We start from the raw sequence: 18,462 nt of genomic DNA, 5'->3' as shown, positions 1-18,462 counted from the left end.
TGGAGGAGACAGATCAACAAATGACAGTGGTCAAGTCTGGATAACTGTTACGACAAGGTAGAAAGGGGAAGCTTTGAAAGAATGTAGCCAGATTAAAAAACAATTTTTATTTGGCTGCACCTGGTATTAGTTGTGGTACGTGGGATCTTCACTGTGGCATATGGGATCTAGCTCCCTGACCAGGGATGGAACCTGGGCCCCCTGCATAGGGAGAGTGGAGTCTTAGCCCCTGGACTACCAGGAAAGTTCCCCAAACATGTAGCAGGATTATCTAAGCTGATTATTTGGTAGTAGATGCCTGTCACTCTGTTGAAAAGATTCTTAAAGTTAGCAGGATCCCAAGCATCAGGAGAGGGTAGTGATGGTGAGTACCATGCATTTGCCCAGATTAGGCTATACTGTTGGCCTTATCATAAATTTCCTAATCATGTGGCTATTATAACTGGTTATGAAGCTGTTTTAAGAATAGTGTCGATCTCTTGTTATAGACCATTTTTTTTTTCCAGAGCAATATTTTGAAGGCAAAATGTTTCTTGTTGGGGAAACATCAACCTTCAGACTGTAGTAAAGACAGAGGACAAGTGTTCTTTTGTTCTCGAAAATTCTGTTTCCAAGTGCTTTTCACTAGCCGATATGACTGTGTCTGAGCCTTTGCTAAGGGCACTGCAGCTGGATTGTGTAGTGGAACCAGGTCCAGAAAAAGAATCGCTCAAGAATGCAAGTAAACAGGATGTCAGATGTTATCCTTAGTCTATTTCCCTAAACATAGCTTTTTGGCTGCAAAGTAAAATGCCATTCTTCTAGTTTGTGCTTACACAGAGTGATGGCTGACAGCAGGCACAGTCTTCATCTGCTTGGCACGTTGTCACCGTGCAATTCAACGTGTTTTGCAAAGGAATGATCATGACACATTATCTCGGTGAGACAGTAAGAGGACATCCGGCCATTTCTTGGAAGAATTTTCCCAGCTTACCTTCTCTGAGCCCTGTTGTGCCAGCACAGCTCCCCACGAGGCTCAGATCTGTCTGACCTAAGAGCCAGTTGGCATCTTCCTCTTGACAGAAGCCAGATTTTCACTGGGGCTAGACTATTTATTGACAGCGTTTTCTCAGACTGGCCCATGAGTATCTCATTTCCAAGGTCCCCTGAAGTGCTGGCTCGCCTCTGTTTTCCCAGAGCGCTCGCTGCCTTCTCTTTCTTCCCTCCCCAGCATCCTGCTCACTTCCTTCCCTTACAGCTTCTTGCACTGTTGGTTTTTTTTGGGGGGAGGGGGAGGGGTGTGAGTGTGTGTATGTATTTCTTCTTTTTTTTTTAAAAAAAAAAAATCCTAATGAATTTGTTTTGCAGCTTTTGAAAAAGAAACGCAGTGTTATCCAGGATTTTTCCCCCATTCATTCTATTTCTACATCTTTGAGTGTGAGCTCTGTGGTTTTCAAATCCCAGAATTGGTGTGGCTTCCACCGTTGTCTAAGGAACGTTGTTTTAGAGCTTTGCTCTGCAAGCACGAGAAGAGAACTCACAAAAAGGAAGACAACAGCAGATGCAATCGCGGATGTGGCTTAGTCCTTGCAGCTGCCCCAGAGAGGTGCTTGGGAGCATTCAGTCTGCAGTAATGAATCCAGAAGAGCGTGTCGTGACCTGGCTCATATCCTTGGGAGTATTAGATTCCCCCAAAAAGACCATCTGTGATCCTGAGGAGTTCTTGAAGTCCTCGTTGAAAAATGGGGTAGTGCTGTGCAAACTGATCAACAGACTAAGGCCTGGCTCTGTAGAAAAGGTAAGGGAAATTTGCAGTATCTTTAGGGTTGCTCACCACCAGAGAGCAGCGGTAATGTCACTCTGGAGATTTCGATTGCTTGGGTCATGGGACACTCCTGCTTTCATCTCTTTCTGAGACTTAACCGTTCTTTCTTACTGTTTTCGTAGTTGGAAAAAGTCAGAGAATGAAAGGTTATCCTTTAGTGATTGGCCACTGGAGGTTAGTACAGTAAAAACCTGTGACACCACTGGTGCCAGGGGACAAGGAGAACACCCCGTCACGAGCTGGCTCTGTCATAGAGACGCGTGTTGTACCTCCCTGTGTACTGAGGACATGTTTTGAACCTGAGGTTCATGTGAGTCCGTGGAGTAAAGGGATGATTTGTAACAGATATTCAGGGTGCTTATTGATGGTATGACTAAATTTAGTGTGGATTTACTTCTCAAAGAAATAAAGTATCCATTGAAAGAGAGGCTATTTAGCAATCAGGAGAAATAATCCAAAATGTCACAACGGGTTTGTTAAAACAATAGAAACCAAATATATGTTTTGAATGCAACACGTGTTCAAAGTGAAACTAACCTTACTCATTTTTAAAAATCCAAAATTGTGAATGTTGGAAACCCATGATCACCAGTATGAATAATTTTAAAAATGGGCACCTTGACTAAGTTTAAAAGTGGAGCCATAAATTATTTTTTTAAGGTCAGCAGGGAATGAGACACTGAGTACAGTTCATTTCCTTCCTTGAGGCAGTTGGTGTTTTTATTGAACATACCGATTTACTTATAATTTCTCAAACTTGGAAAACAGTGATAAAATGAAAAATGTCGAGAAATGTGATCAAATGTAAAGAGCAGCGAAGAGGAAAATACAATTTTAATACATTATCATGAGGAGGATGGAGGGAAATGATAGGTTGAAAGCAGTCAGGATGAAAAAAACTTGCAGGGTCTCTCTAATTTGCTATCACCACACTTTGGTAGAAAGCATGAGAAAGTTTATAAGTGCAGATGGCTTGGGGCTAAGGACTTGGTGACATTTGGAACAAGACCAACCGTTTAGATTTTTGCATCACTTCCTTCAGTGGCTAATTTCTCTTCCTGGATTGACAGTAATGTTGGCCCCACCTTAAAAAGCCTACTTTATCTAGTTATCAGCGAATGATGCAATGATGTGTCCCACTTGGGATGACAGTCTCCAAGTGATATTTGACTGTGTTTCTCTAGTACTGTCTGGAGCCCCAAACTGAAGCTGACTGCACCAACAACATCAATGACTTCCTGAAAGGATGTGCGGCCCTTCAAGTGGAGGTAAGCCCACCCAGGTTGCCTTCCTTGTGGTCATTTTTCACTCTGCTAATGAACATGGTGTTGTGGTAAAAGGCTTATTTTCACTGTTAAACAGAGGAAGCATTTTTATGGAAACCATGGTTAAGATCGATGGTCCTCAGTCATTGTTTGTTTGTTTGTTTATTTTTTTTCCAGAAACCAATTCCAAAGCAAAACAAAATCAAAATTCAAAATATGGTAACTTTTATCTTACTGTATAGCACAGAGAACCATATTCAATATCCTATGATAAACCATAACGGAAAAGAACATTAAGAAAAAGAATGTCTGTATATGTGTAACTGAATCATTTGGCTGTACAGCAGAAATTAACACAGCAATGTAAATCAACTATAATTCAATTTTAAAGAACCAAAATATAGTACCACTTAAAAACAGCTCTCCAAATTTGTTGCATAACTCAGGGAACTCAAACCAGGGCTCTGTGACAACTTAGAGGGGTGGGATGGGGTGGTAGGTCGAAGGGAGATTTGAGAGGGTGGGGACATATGTATACCTATGGCTGATTCATGTTGATGTATGGCAGAAACCAACACAGTATTCTAAAGCAATTATCCTCCAATTAAAAATAAATTAAAAAAAAAAAAACAGCTCCCAAGCTCTGAAAGCAGGCTTTTGGTGCCAGAGGTTGTATGGTATGCATCCCTACTAAGTGGAGGCCAAAGTGGGCCACTGGATGCTGCAGAGGGTTACTGTAATCCTTTTGAGTTGGGAAGGGTGGAAAAATTATAACCACTTTTCCCCACTAACAATTTAGAATAGAGGCCATGAAAGAATTTGGGCCTGAGGTAGAAACTGTATATTAAGTTACATTGTATTCTTTTATGTTATGTGGATCCTTGCAGTAAGTATAGGGGGTGTTGCTGAAAAGGAGGTGACACTTCTGCTTGTATGTTACATTATTTCATGTCTCTGTGCTTTAGTGCTTTAATCTGTAAAATGGACACAATAATAACTACCTTATGGGGCTGTTTTAAGGATCAAATGAGATACTGCATAATAATTTAGAGCTAAGAGCTCCAAATTCCAAAGATCTATGAAATAACGTAGGTAGAGTACTCAGCACAGGACCTGGGGTGTAAGAAGTATTAGTACTGGTTTGAGCCTGGAATCTTCCCTACTGGCTCAGACAGTAAAGAATCTGCCTGTAATGCAGGAGACTCGAGTTCAATCCCTGGGTTGGGAAGATTCCCTGGAGAAGGGGGCAGCAACCCATTCCAGTATTCTTGCCTGGAGAATCCCATGGACAGAGGAGCCTGGTGGGCTACAGCCTGTGGGCTTGCAAAGAACTGGATACAACTGAGCGACTAACACTTTTACACACCTTCTGGTATTAGACTACTTGGGTTCAAATCTCAGTTATCTCTTGCTAGTAGCTTTGTGACCTTGGGCATGTTACTTAACTATGGCTCTATGCCTCAGTCTCCATATCTGCAAAATGGGAAGAATAGCAGCACCTGTCTCATGGGATTGGTATAAGGTTTCAAAGAATTCGCATCCTTGGAAGAGTGCATGGCACACAGAAAGTTTTCTCCTAGTGTTAGTTAACTACTAGTAGTACTAGTACAAGTACCTTTTCCCCAGATAAACTTTGCTTCCTTCAGAATTTTTCTGAAAGTTAGCCATAGCATCAAGTTATGCTTGTTTCAGAATATTTTATTCCAGATTTCCTTATTGCCAAATTTTAGCTCCTTCCCTCTCTCTCTCTCTTTATCTTTCTGTGTGTGTGCCTGGGCACACGGTGTGTATGGCTTTTAAGGCAGGTGCAACCTACTCTATATCCCTTATGGAATGATGTCTGCTCTGAACAGATCATGGCATTTTCTTTTCATTTGTTAAATAAAAACATGGTGAGGTTGCCAATGATTCATGCACTCTGAAGCTGTCAGAAGGTATATTGAGCTTCTTTGTGGTTCTAAGAATACTAGGTGATACAGAAACACCTCCTGGGTCTGGCATTGTTGAAGAATGAGTCGTTTCACATAAGTGGATTTTTCTGATAATTAATGCTTACTCCGTTAAGCACCCATACTTAAAATATTTTTGGCCACTTTGGACACAAACATTTCTTTAAAAGTATAACATAATTTTCGTTTCTTACATGAAGGTCACCAAACATATTTTGATCTCTTTTGGATAATTCAGGCTGGCCTGAGCATCAGATGAATATTGTGAGGAGGCAATATCTGGCAGGATGGTTAACCACATCCCTTCTCCAGTTTGACAGACAGACATGGGTCAGAATTTTGGCTCTGTGTGATTCTGAGAAGTTACTTGGCCTCTCTCTGCTCCAGGTTCCTCATCTGTATAATGGAGACATGAGTAATAGGTACTGCATTGGATTTGTTTATTTATTTTTAATATTTTGACCATAGCTTGCAGCATGTGGGATCTTAGTTCTCTGACCAGGGATCAAACCCTTGCCCCCTGCAGTGGAAGCAGGGAGTCTTAATCACTGGACGGCCAGGGAAGTCCCTGCATTGGATTCTTTTAAAGATCAAATGAAATAATGCATCTAAAGCACTTCATATGTCATTGCACATAAAGCATGCATAATAGCTGTTCACTCATACCATTATTACAGGTAGTGTTGCACACAAAATTATGCCTGAAAGGGGTGCACAGCAGTCATACTGAGGCACTCCTAGAACCCTGAGGGAAGATTAATAAAATCAATACATGAGGAATGAGATTGAAAGCTGAGCGAGGGTGCACCCAGCAGCCAAAAATACTGACCATTCAGTCTCAAGTTCCCAAGGTAGCTAGGAGATAGACTTAAACACAAATATTTGCAAATTTAAAAACATTATTTTAAAAATTGAAAGTATTTGACGTACAATATGGTGTAAATTTAAGGCATACGATGTGTTACCTTGATGCATTTATATTTTGTAATATCATTGCCATTGTAGCTATATTTATCACATCACCTAAGTACAATATTGTTGTCTGTGTTCCCTATAGTGGACATTAGACCACTATGGTGTATTTACTACTCATTGTAGGTTGGTAAGCTTAAACAATGTCAGTTTTCATCCCTCAGCCCCCACCCCCTGGTAACGGCTCTTTTTTTATGTTTGATTTTTTAAGATTCCATGTATAAGTGAGACCATACAGTATTTTTGTTTGACTTATCTCATTTAGCATAATGTGCTCAGAAGTCCATCCCTGTTTTTGCAAATGCCAGAATATCCTCCTTTTGCATGGCTGAAAAACAGTCCATTGTGTGTATATACCACATCTTTTCTTGAAATCCATTCATCCATTGATGAACATTTAAATTGTTTCTGTATCTTGTCACTTTAGATAGAGTATCTCTCAGATCTAAAGTACCTAGCATAGTGCCTAGTCTGAAGCGAAGTGAAGTGAAAGTTGCTCAGTTGTGTCCTACTCTGCGTTCCCATACAGTCCATGGAATTCTCCAGGCCAGAATACTGGAGTGGGTAGCCTTCCCCTTAGGGCATACTTAATACTTTTTTTTGTTGACACTATGAAACTGTTAATGTTTAAAAAGCAAAAAGAGCAGGGCTTGATTGTTGCCAAGGACACACTATTATTTATATACAGAAAGAGTGCCAGCTGGGAACGGTCAGTTTGGAAATCTAGAAAAATGAAAGCAGAGATGCAGCAGTACATTGACAATTTGAGTGTTGACTGTGGGGCACGGTGACCACATAAAAGAGCTGCTGCCTTCTGACCCTCTAAGTGGCCAGCTGGTCTCTGCAAGTGACCTCCATCTTTGTGTTCTCATGTGGCTCTGGTATCCTAGGGTCGCTAGAGGCTCACGCCACTAGCAACTCACCAGGGAAGTACGCTGAGACACCTGGGAGACAAGGATGCTTCTGAAGTGCCTCCCAGACTTTGATAGTATCTTCTTAAAAATATTTCCCCATTTTCTTTCTTTTTAATTTAATTAAAATTGTTATTATTATTGGCTGTGTTGTGTGGCTTGTGGGATGTTAGGTCCCCAATCAGGGATCAAACCTGGGCCCCCACCAGTGGAAGTGAGGAATCCTAACCACTGGACCACCAGGGAAGTCCCTAAAAATTATTTTTTATTACACGAAAAATTCTTAAAATTCTATAGTGCTTTCTAATTTTCAAAAGTTTCACACATATGATTTCATATAGTCCCATAATAACCCCTTTTATTCCCTTATCCCTATGTTGCCTTCTTCCTCCTTCCCTCTCCCCTCAGGCAGTTTGTTTTCCATATCTGTGAGTCTGCCTTTTTTGTTTGTTTTAGTCACTAACTTGTTGTATTTTTTAGATTCCACATATAAATGATATCATACAGTACTTGTCTTTCTCTGACTTGTTTCACTTAGCATAATGCCATCCAAGTGTCCATCCATGTTGGGATAAATTGGCATTATTTAGTTCTTTTTTATGGCTGAGTAGTATTCCAGCCATAACACACACACACACACACACACACACACACACCACATTGTCTTTATCCATTCACCTGCCGATAGACACTTAGATTGCTTTTATACCTTGGAAATTGTAGATAATGCTGCTATGAACATTGAGGTGCATGTATCTTTTGAATTGGTGTTACACCCAGGAGTGAAATTGCTGGGGCATATGGTAGTTCTATTCTTAGTTTTTTGAGAAACCTCCATACTGTTTTCCACAGTGGTTGCACCAATTTACATTCCCATCGACAGTGTAGGAGGGTTCCTTTTTCTCAATACCCTCCCAAATTTGTTATTTGTGTTCTTTTTCATGATAGGCATTCTGACAGGTGTGAGGTGATACCTCATTGTGGTTTTGATTTGCACTTCCTTGATGATTAGCAATGCTGAGCATCTTTTCATGTGCCTGTTGGCCATCTGCTTTACCTCTTTGGAAAAATATCTATTCAGGTCTTCTGCCCATTTTAAAAATTGGGTTGTTTTTTTGATGTTGAGTTGCATGAGCTGTTTATATATGTTGGATATTAACCTCTTATTAGTCAGCATTTGCAAATATTTTCTCCCATTTAGTAGATTGTCTTTTCATTTTGTCAATGGTTTCCTTTGCTGTACAAAAACTTTAAGTTGTAGGTGCCATTTGTTTATTTTTTAAATTTCCTTTGCTTTAGGAGATGGATCAAAAAATATTGCTGTGATTTATGTCCAAGAATAATCTGTCTATGTTTTCCTCTAGGAGTTTTATAGTATCTGGTCTTTAATCCATTTGAGTTTAGTTTTGTGTATAGTGTTAGAGAATGTTCTAATTTCATTCTTTCACATGTGCTGTCCACTTTTCCCAGCTGCTGCTGCTAAGTCACTTCAGTCGTGTCCGACTCTGTGCGACCCCATAGACGGCAGCCCACCAGGCTCCCCTGTCCCTGGGATTCTCCAGGCAAGAACACTGGAGTGGGTTGCCATTTCCTTCTCCAATGCATGAAAGTGAAAAGGGAAAGTGAAGTCGCTCAGTCATGTCCGACTCCTAGCGACCCCATGGACTGCAGCCCACCAGGCTCCTCCGTCCATGGCATTTTTCCAGGCAAGAGTACTGGAGTGGGGTGCCATTGCCTTCTCCACTTTTCCCAGCACCACTTATTAAAGAGACTATCTTTTCTCCATTGTATGTTCTTGCTTCCTTTGTCATAGATTAATTGACTGTAAGTGAGTGGGTTTATTTCTGGGCTCTCTATTCTGTTCTACTGATCAATGTATCTGCTTTTGTGCTAGTACCATACTGTTTTGATTGCTGTAGCTTTGTAGCATAGCCTGGAGTCACAGAGTGTGATTCCTCCAGCTCTGTTCTTCTGTCTCAAGATTGTTTTGGCTATCTGGGGTCTTTTGTGTTTCCATACAAAGTTTTGAATTATTTGTTCTAGTTCTGTGAAAAATGTCACGTTGGTATTTTTGATGGTTTGTTGTTGTTGTTCAGTCATGTCTGACTCTTTGTGACCCCATGGACTGCAGCATGCCAGGCTTCCCTGTCCTTCACTATCTCCCAGAATTTGCTCAGATTACTGTCCATTGATCAGTGATGGTATATAACCAACCATCTCATCCTCTGCTGCCCTCTTGTCCTTTTGCCTTCAACCTTTCCCAGCATCAGGGTATTTTCCAATGAGTTGGCTCTTTGCATCAGGTGGCTAAAGTATTGGAGCTTCAGCATCAGTCCTTCCAATGAATATTCAGGGTTGATTTTCTTTAGGATTGACTGGTTTGATCTTGCACTCCAAGGAACTCTCAAGAGTCTTCTCCAGCACCGCAATTCAAAGGCATCAATTTTTCAGTGCTCAGCTTTCTTTATGGTCCAACTCTCACATGAATACTGAAAAAACCATAGCTTTGACTAGACAGACCGTTGTTGGCAAAGTGATGCTTTTGCTTTTTAATATGCTGTCTAGATTTGTCATAGCTTTCCTTGCAAGGAGCATCTTCTAATTTCATGGCTGCAGTCACCGTCCACAGTGATTCTGGAGTCCAAGAAGATAAAATCTGTCATTGTTTTCACTTTTTTCCCATCTATTTGCCATGAAGTGAGGGGGCCAGATGCCATGATCTTGGTTTTTTGAATGTTGAGCTTTAAGCCAGCTTTTTCACTCTCTTCTTTCACTATCATCAAGAAGCTCTTTAGTTTCTCTTCACTTTCTGCTATTAGAGTGGTATCATCTACATATCTGAGGTTGTTCATATTTCTCCCGGCAATCTTGATTCCAGCTTGTGCTTCATCTAGCCTGGCATTTCACATAATATAGTCTGCATATAAGTTAAAAAAACGGAGTGACAAATACAGCATTGTCACACCCCTTTCCCAATTTGGAACCAGTCCATTATTCCATGTAATGTTCTAACTGTTGCTTCTTGACCTACATACAGATTTCTGAGGAGGCAGGTAAGGTGGTCTGGTATTCCCTCTCTTAAAGAATTTTCCACAGTTTGTTGTGATCCACACAGTCAAAGACTTTAGTGTTGTCAATGAAACAGAAGTACATGTTTTCCTGGAATTCCCTTGCTTTCTGTAGATGATTCTTTCCCCCACTGAATTGATTAATGTAGCTGAGTGGTAAGTTTTCAAATCAGAAAGCATGAGTCCTCCAACTTTGTTCTTCATTTTCAAAATAATTTTGGCTATTCTGGATCTCTTGTGTGTGCATATGGATCAGGATCAGCCTGTGCATTTCTGCAAAAAGGCAAACTGGAATTTTTAATAAGGATTGTATTCAGTCTGTATATTGCTTTGGGGAATACTGCCATCTGAACAACATTAAGTCTTCTGATCCATAAACACAGGATGTCTTTCCATTGATTTAGGTCTTTAAAATTTCATTCAACAATGTTTTGTAATTTTCAGTGTACATGCCTTGTACCTCCTTGATTCAATTTATTCCAAAGTATTTTATTTCTTTTGATACTATTGCAAATGGAATAGTTGTTTCCTTAATTTCACATTTGGGTTGTTCATTGCATAGAAATACAATTGATCTTTCACCATTAAGCATAATGGTAGTTGTGGGTTTTCATAGATGCTCTTTATCAGATTAAAGGAGTTCCATTCCATTCCTAGTTTTTTGAGTATTTTTTATCATGAAAGGGTGCCAGATTTTTTCAAATGCTTTTTTTTTTTTGCATCTGTTAAGATGACCATTGATTTTCTCTTCTATTATACTGCAATGTTTATTACATTATTAATTTTCATATGTTAAATCAATCTTGTATTCTTGGGATAAATGCCAGAGGGTCATGTTGTATATGCACATAGAGATTTGTGTACATCTGTGATTGTTCTTGAAGCATCTTTCTTAATAGAAATGGAATAACTGTGTTAAAATTTGATACTCTCAAATTCCCCTACAAACATGCTGTATGCAGTTCTAATCCTACCAACAGTGTAGAAAGTGCCTTCTTCCTCATGTCTCTGGTGGCCCTGGATATTATTTATCATTAATGTTGGCTAAAATGTTGGGTGCAAATGGTATCTGATTTATTGCTGTAATATGAATTTCATGATTCCATGTGCGTTTGGACATCTCTCATGCCTTTATTGTTTATTTGTATTTCCATTTCTGTGAACCAAATGTATCTTTCTTATTTATTTACAGAATGGAGAAGGCAGGGAGGACACTCAGGCTTCAAGAGAAAATCTTCTAGAACATATGGAAAAATCCTCATGTCTAGGTAGAGTGTCACTAATGTGACCAATAAGTCCCTCGACAGGACTATCCTAGCAATGGTCTTTGTTCTGCCTTTGAACTTGCTGGGAGTCAGGGACAGATATAGTTCTTGTGATCATTTGCGACTTGCCTGGGTGGTACCTCTCTGACTACGCGGTCCTGGCTAAGCCCCAGGAAGGACTGGTTTGTCCCAGCTCTAGTCCTCTGGTTTTTCTTTCAGCCAGGCTTCCCCCAGCCTCATCCCCAGTAGGCACTTCTTTTTTACCTGCCGCTTTTATGAACAACCCTTTGCCAGGGATACTCTACAATCTCCTATTCTGCTCCTGGGCCAACCCTACTTTGTAGAAAGCTGTTTTGTTTATGAAGGATTTCATTGAACGTATATGAAGCTCAGTTAGGGTTTCTTTCACTCTCTTTCTCCCTCCTCTCTCTCTCTCACCAGCTGGTATCAGTATGGCTTTTTCTTTGCCCCCACCCGTAACTGCCTCCTGTCTCCCTGAGTCACTCCATCTGCCTTGTCACTGGAACAGCATGGGTGCCCTCCCCAAAGTGGGGCCTGTGGGATGGACGATTTGCCATTTCCCAGGGGCTGCTCGACAGGGAAGCAGTTCTGGAAGGAAGGCAGCTCTACTAATGATCATGAGTCAAGGGCTAAATCTCCCATAATCGATCTGGGCTCTAGGAGAGCAAAGCCTCCCTGGAGCAGTGAGGCAGAGACCAGGCAGCTAAGCAGTAGCTGCAGTGGGTATCAGGCCCTGAAACGGCGACGTTCTCTCTGAGAACTCAGAGTCCCCTTCTCTCAGCCTCGGTTGACTCATCTGTAAACATGAAGAGGCTGGAGTAAGGATTGGTAATGTCTCACTGTTGGACACTGTTTTTAACTGGCCCATTTCCATCAGTTTCCGCTGGGGAAAGCTTTGTATATTTAGCCGCTCAATTTGAGCTAGTGAGAAGACTAAAGAGGATTTTGGTAAGTTTTTGGTCTTTTTTTTTTTTTTTTCCTCTTTCTGTCGAGCCAGTCTGACACTCCTACTGGAATTTCCGTGAGTTACATCAAATGACACCCATGACTCTGGCCATCCTAATCTACCGATTCCATTGCTTTTCGGTAAAAACTGGACTTCAAGTAAGGTCGGAAATATTTGCCTTCTCTCACGAACCTTTCCATTCTCCCTCGAAGAGACTGTTTGGTGTGGGGCCTGTTATTCGAGAAGTCCGGGAAGGGCATCCAGGACAGTTCGGGGAAGGGAGGGGTGCGGAGGGCCGCTGGAGAGTGCTTCCTCTTCTGGGGTAGCTCAGCGGCTCACCACAGGGTTTGGGGGCTCCAAGCCGTGTCCGGGGCTGGAGGAGGAAGCGGGCCACCTGGCAGGGCTGCTCAGTGAGGCCGGGATTCCCGCCCGAGGCTCTAGCAGAGGCCCGCGGCAGGCCAGGCGGCGGCAGCCCCGGGCTCGGGGTTGAACCCGGCGGCAGCAGCATGCGCAGTGTGGCCGCCGCCGCCGCTGCTCCGTGGCTTCTGCTGCCGCCACGGCTACCGGGCGGCGGCGGCGGCGGCGGCGGCTGCTCTGCCCTGCGCCGCTGTCACTTCCAGTTCCTACTTCGGCGATCCAGGTCCGGGTCACTGCTTCCCCGCCGCTGGCCCGGTCCCTCCAGGCCGCTCTCCCTCCCGGGCTCTGGCTCCCGGCTGGAGGGGGCCGGCGAGGTACTGAGAGCCGGGTGCGGAGCGGCCGCAAAGGCGGGTTCCCAGGGCAGCCGCTGCCCGCCCGTTGCCGCCCCGCGCGCCCTCGGCCGGCTCGCCGCCCGCGCACCCAGCAGGGCGCGTCTCTCGCACCCCGCTTTCGGCCCCGCGCTCCCCGCCTCTTTGGAAACAAGAACTTGAGGGCCAGCATCTAGCTTCCCTTTAGGCTAAAAAAGGAGGGGGGGGGAGCATTAAAAACAAAAAACAAAAAAACCCTGGTCTGGAGAGGTTGCGGGCGCTGCTCAGAGTTTGGAGACGGGCGCCCCCTCCTCGTCCGCGTCCAGGAGCAAAGTTGCAGTCGCCCCTCCCCGCCCCGGCGAGCCGAGCCCAGCTCTCCAGTTTCGCCCTGGTGGCGGCCGCGCTCAGGGCAGAGTACCAGCTCCGGCCGAGTGGAACCGTTCCCGCAGCCTTGGCACCGGCTCGGCCGCCCGCTCGCCGGCCCGGTGACTCGGGAGGGCGAGCGGCTTCCCGGAGGCGGCGGCAGCGCGGATAGAGCGAGCGAAAATCTGGAGGACCAGCGGGCAGCCGTCAAGCCAGGTGACCTGCCCGGGCGAAGGGTCAGGGGAAGGGGAGCGCGCGAGGGCCTGGGGTGGGGCCGAAGGACCCTCGTTGGCGAGGAGACGCCCTTCCTCCCCGGGCCGTGGCCGCGGGGTCCGTCCTCCGCCAGGGCCTCGCGGGGCTCTGAGCTCCTGGGTGCCGGGAGCGGGGGCGGGGGCCGAGGGCGCAGAGCGGGGACGCGCCAAACTTAGGGGCGAGTTGTCCGGCTCTGGCCGCGAGGTTTGCATCAGACCCAATTCCTTCTTTTCCCTGAAACCAGGGCAGGAGTCAACAGTACTATTTTTCTTTTATACTAATTGACATACCCCCCGTCCCCCCCCAATTCCCGGCATCCGTACATTTGGGGATATTTTAGGCATTGAGTACACAGGTCTGTCGCAGAAATGGTTTGTGGATGGGGAAAGTCCTGTATCTACAAGATGTTCCAACGTACCTGTGGTTAATTTCGAGTTTTCATTTTCCAGTCATTTAGGAACCCAACAGGTATTTGAGCGATTTCGTTTCTCAGCTCTAGAGTGGAGAGCCTTTAAGTTTATCTGTCTCTTCGAAAATCTTATAGTTTTATTTTTGGTTTGTTATTGTTTTTGGATACAGGGGTGACTCACATGATTTTTTTTTTTTTTTTGTCTCTCCTTAATGTGTAGTGGGAGAAAAAATAGAGTCCTAAGGGAATATATTTTTGTATGCAACTATGTACCTTTTGTCAAGAAAAGCTTCACATAAACCAGAAACCATTATAGGAGAGGAGACAATTTTAAAAGCAAGATTCTGAGGTCCAGACTGTTTTTCTAACTTGTATTTGCCTGGGAACCCCACGATTTGTCCTTGAACTTCCTATCTTAATTTTGACATTGACCATGGTAAGAAGAGCTCCGATGACATCATTTGGTCCAGCCACAGTTCTGGTGTTCCGTGACTGAGAGCGCCTGTCTCCAAAATGTAAAGCCTGGGCCTGCCCTTGTAGTTCAGCTGAGGCATTTCCAAGGATTTCTCTTAAGCAAAGTATTATGCTACATGCCAGGCAGTGCTGCAGTCTCTTCTTACATAAGCGAGCTTCAGGCTGGTGGAGTCTCTGGGTGTGCTTGAAGCAGTTAATATCAGAGAGTTCTCAGTCTTGGGGAGGGAGGGTGGTGGTTGGTGACTGGAGTTTGGAACAAAGTAAATTTCCAGCCTAGAAATCTCATCTTGCCTTCCTTTGCTGCTTCAGGTTTTGGAAAGCATTCTATTTATCTTATCTAAAACTCACTGTGCCCTTGTAAAGGATGTAGGAGAGATGGCATTGTTTTCATTGGCCAGAGAAACAGAAAAGTTTAGTGAACCAAAGTCACACAGCTGATGGGTGGTGTCATCAAAACTCTCACCCGAATCTTCTGCTTCTCAGCCCATGATTCTGCTTTGTTTTTATGCCAACATGACATTTGATACAAAAGTGTCTCATTTGGTACATATCGTGGCTGGTATGTCTCCCAAGCTACTGTTTCTTTCTGTTCTTTCTTGCCACCTCACAGGACTGTTGCTGTTACTAGGGGTAAGGTCAGGGACAAAGCTTTCCACAGGAGGGTCTGTGGTTGGTATTGATCTGTGGTCTGCTTCCTCTCCAATCATCTTTGGGGGTGGCAGTGTTGAACAGAGTGAGCCCCCAGGGCCCAGAAATGTCTGACATTCATTTGACGTCACTAGCCCAAGTATAATATTACTTCAGTCTACAAAGAAACTCATTCAGGAGGAGAAACCGGAGAGTGTGAGTTTTGTTTGTCTACAGCGATCTGCTCATCACTGGGCTGAGACTTAGGAACTTAGACATGAAGGAGGGAGAGGAGGTGGGTACCTACCATTTTTCAAGCACATACTGTGTTCTAGGTTGCATGCTAGGTGCTCTAAATATATTATTTCATTTCATCCTCACAACAGTCCTAGGTGGGGAGAGGATATTGTGCCCATTATACACTGGTGGAAACTGAGGTTTGGGGATGATCCAGACAAATGCCACACACTGCCAGTGCAAAACAGAGCCAGAATGTAATCACTGATGTTCCTTACTTCAGAACTTGTTCCCTTTGCCACGTGCCAGGCTGTTAACCCAAAGGAGCTATTGAGAATATGGGAACATCTAGCCTTGGTTTTCACACATAGCTGTACATCAGAGCCACTAGGGGTGTTTTTTAAAAAATACAAATATTGGGGTCTACCCACACTGGGCTTTTGGGTTAATTGGTCTGCAGTGAGATCTAGGCCTTCCTCACTGTTTCTTCTTCTTTTTAATGTTTAAGTAAACTTTATATTGACGTACAGCATGAATTCAGGAAACTGCACAAGTCCTGAGTAAAAAGTTCATTGGATCCTTACAAACTGAACACATCTGGAACTGGTGGTTCAGTGGTTAAAAATCTGCCTGCCAAGTGCAGAGGACACAGGTTCGATCCCTGGTCCGAGAAAATTCCGCATGCCGCAGGGCAACTAAGCCCATGTGCCACAGCTACTGAGCCCAGGCGCCCTAGAGTCTGTGCTTCGTTGTTCTCTATTTTTTATTCCTAGTGGTATTCCATTGTGTAGATGACCCCTATTTTCTTTATCCATTCACCTGTTGATGGACATCTGGGTTGTTTCCAGTTTGGGGTTGCTATGAACAATGCTACTATGAATATCCCTGTGTGTGTCTTCTGGTACACATTTCTGCTGGGTTTATACATAGGAATGGAACTGCTGGGTCATAGGGTATGTGTATGTTTGGCCTGAGTAAGTGCTGCCCCCAAATTTTCCGAAGTGGTCTTGTTATTATTTGATTTTGAAAGCTCCCCAAGTGATTCTAATGTGTAGCTAGAGTCGAGAACTTTTTCCCTGGTTTATTTAGAGTTCAGTCGTCCAGCAACCCCTAGAGTCTGCCACCAAGCTGAGAACCTCATCAGCCTTGGATCGTCTAGAAAATCTCTGCTGAACTGGGCAGCTAGCATCCATTTTCCCATAATCCTTTGTGCACAGCTACCTTTTTGCTGCCTGCCCATTCTCAGCATGGTAATCTGTGGTCACATTTCTCTCTCTACTAGTCTTGGGGCTTCTCAAAGGCAGGAACTAGAGGTTGATCATCCTTGTAATGCCAGCAGTCATGACAGAATGTGGCACATAGCTGGTGCTCAGTAAATGTTTATTAAATGAATGATTGCTAGAATGACTGAGTGGTCAGGCAAGGTCTGGGCTGCAAAAGAGATGCCCGCTCTTTGTCCTTGGACATGTGCACTTCATTCCTAGGAGTCTGCCTTAAGCCCTCACTCAGAACCTAATTGCTTTTATTTATCGAAGCCTGTTGGAATTATGGGTAATCTGGTTGCTCATCCCCAAACTGATTAGAAATAGCAAATTAGATTAGATGAGATAAGGTATGTGGAAGCACTTTGTAAACTGGAAAACAGCATCTAAATGGCAAGTTGTGATAAAGGGAGAAGAGAGGTTGCTCCAGATTAGACTTGCTGGTGATGGTAGAAAGTCTATATCTATGTGAAACATGGAAGCAATGAAATCAGCAGGAGACAAAAACTATAAAAAAGCAGACTGCCAAACATAACCATCCGGGCATTTTTGGCATGGGGTCAGGTAACCCAGCACATGCTGTGTGGTCTAGTGGCCAGAATTTCTAACTTTCTCGGCCTTGGTCTAGGTCTAATTCCTGCTCAGGGAACCTTTGTTCTTGAGAAGTCGTGTAGTAGTGCAAAGGCTAAGAGCTTGAGTTTTGGACTTGAACTGACCTGAGGTAGCCACTTGTGAGGTATATGATAATTTCCTTCATGGTGAAAAGTGTTAGTCGCTCAATTGTGTCTGACTCAATTGTGACCCTACGGACTGTAACCCGCCAGGTTCCTCTGTCCATGGGATTCTCCAGGCAAGAATACTGGAGTGGGTTGATATGCCCTTCTCCAGGGGATCTTCCCAACCCAGGGATTGAACCCAGGTCTCCTGCATACAGGCAGATTCTTTACCAACTGAGTCACCAGGGAAGCCCTTTCTTCATGGTAGTGTTAGGTAATATTAGGTATATATATTACTTTCTTATTATTAGATATAAGCTACCTCTTAGCATTAAATGAGAGAAGTAAAGCACTTCACACTAGTGCCTGGCACTGAGTAAACGCTCACTAACATCTAATTAGTTCCTAATTTAGCTGTATTTTAGTTTTTTCGCTGCACTGGGTCTTCGTTGCAGCATGGGCCATGTGGGATCTTCGTTCCCTGACTAGGGATTGAATCCACATCCCCTGCATTGGAAGGTGGATTCTTAACCACTGAAGCATCAAAGAAGTCCCTGGAATTTTAATATATCCTAGTAGACTAGTGTTCACAAATGATCACATTGCAGTATCCAAAAAAGGTTCACTTTTTTTCTTGTTGACAGGTTAGGCAAACTCTATTTAAGAAGGGAATCGTGCTTAATGGAAAGATTTGCTTTAGAAATTGTAACATTAAAAAAACCTTGGGACTTCCCTGGTGGTCCAGAGGTTAAGAATCCACCTTGCAATGCAGGGGACATGGGTTTAATCCCTGGTGCAGGAAGATCCCATATACTGCAGAGCAACTAAGTCCGCAGGCCTCAACAACTAGAGCCTGTGCTCCACAAGAGTAGCCACCGCAATGAGAGGCCCCCAGTCACTGCAACTAGAGAGTCGCCCCCAATTGCCACAAGTAGAGAAAGCCTGCGCAGCAATGAAGACCCAGTGCAGAGAAACAAATAATAAAATAATGGAAAAGCCCTTGGAGACAGGAAAGGGTAAACTGTGGCCTCTGGGGAATGATGGCGTCACCTGGGGTTCTGAGGTTTTACACTTGTTCCATTGAGAATTTAGACGAGGATGAAATGTAAACCAGGAAAGAGAAAATCCAGCCATCTTCTTTCACAGTTCTAGGCTTTATTTGGCAGAGATCGCTTGTTTTTGGGAAAAAGTTGTTA

The 18,462-nt window shown here is 43.7% G+C and overlaps 1 protein-coding gene across 9 annotated transcripts in view; it reads left to right on the top strand.

Annotated features, from left to right (window-relative positions):
• Positions 1–1,478: 1,478 nt before the first annotated feature.
• ARHGEF6 (Rac/Cdc42 guanine nucleotide exchange factor 6) overlaps positions 1,479–18,462 on the top strand; it is a 116,798-nt gene continuing 99,814 nt past the window's right edge. For 2 of the 9 annotated variants that reach the window (XM_005227552.5, XM_005227551.5), the window contains exons 1-2: positions 1,492–1,777; positions 2,989–3,072. In XM_005227552.5, the coding sequence (XP_005227609.1) occupies positions 1,541–1,777; positions 2,989–3,072 (321 nt within the window). In that variant the 5' untranslated portion in view covers positions 1,492–1,540. Of the gene's footprint in view, positions 1,778–2,988; positions 3,073–12,048; positions 12,204–12,265; positions 12,365–13,305; positions 13,506–18,462 lie in introns of those variants that run through there. The other 7 variants (XM_024988103.2, XM_024988102.2, NM_001193000.1 and 4 more) reach the window with 7 other exon arrangements.

The sequence above is a fragment of the Bos taurus genome, chromosome X (genome assembly GCF_002263795.3).
Source record: "Bos taurus isolate L1 Dominette 01449 registration number 42190680 breed Hereford chromosome X, ARS-UCD2.0, whole genome shotgun sequence".
In the NCBI taxonomy this organism is placed as follows: domain Eukaryota; kingdom Metazoa; phylum Chordata; class Mammalia; order Artiodactyla; family Bovidae; genus Bos; species Bos taurus.
Note: the sequence above shows the minus strand (reverse complement) of the source record. Positions and strands in the feature narration are given on the sequence as shown.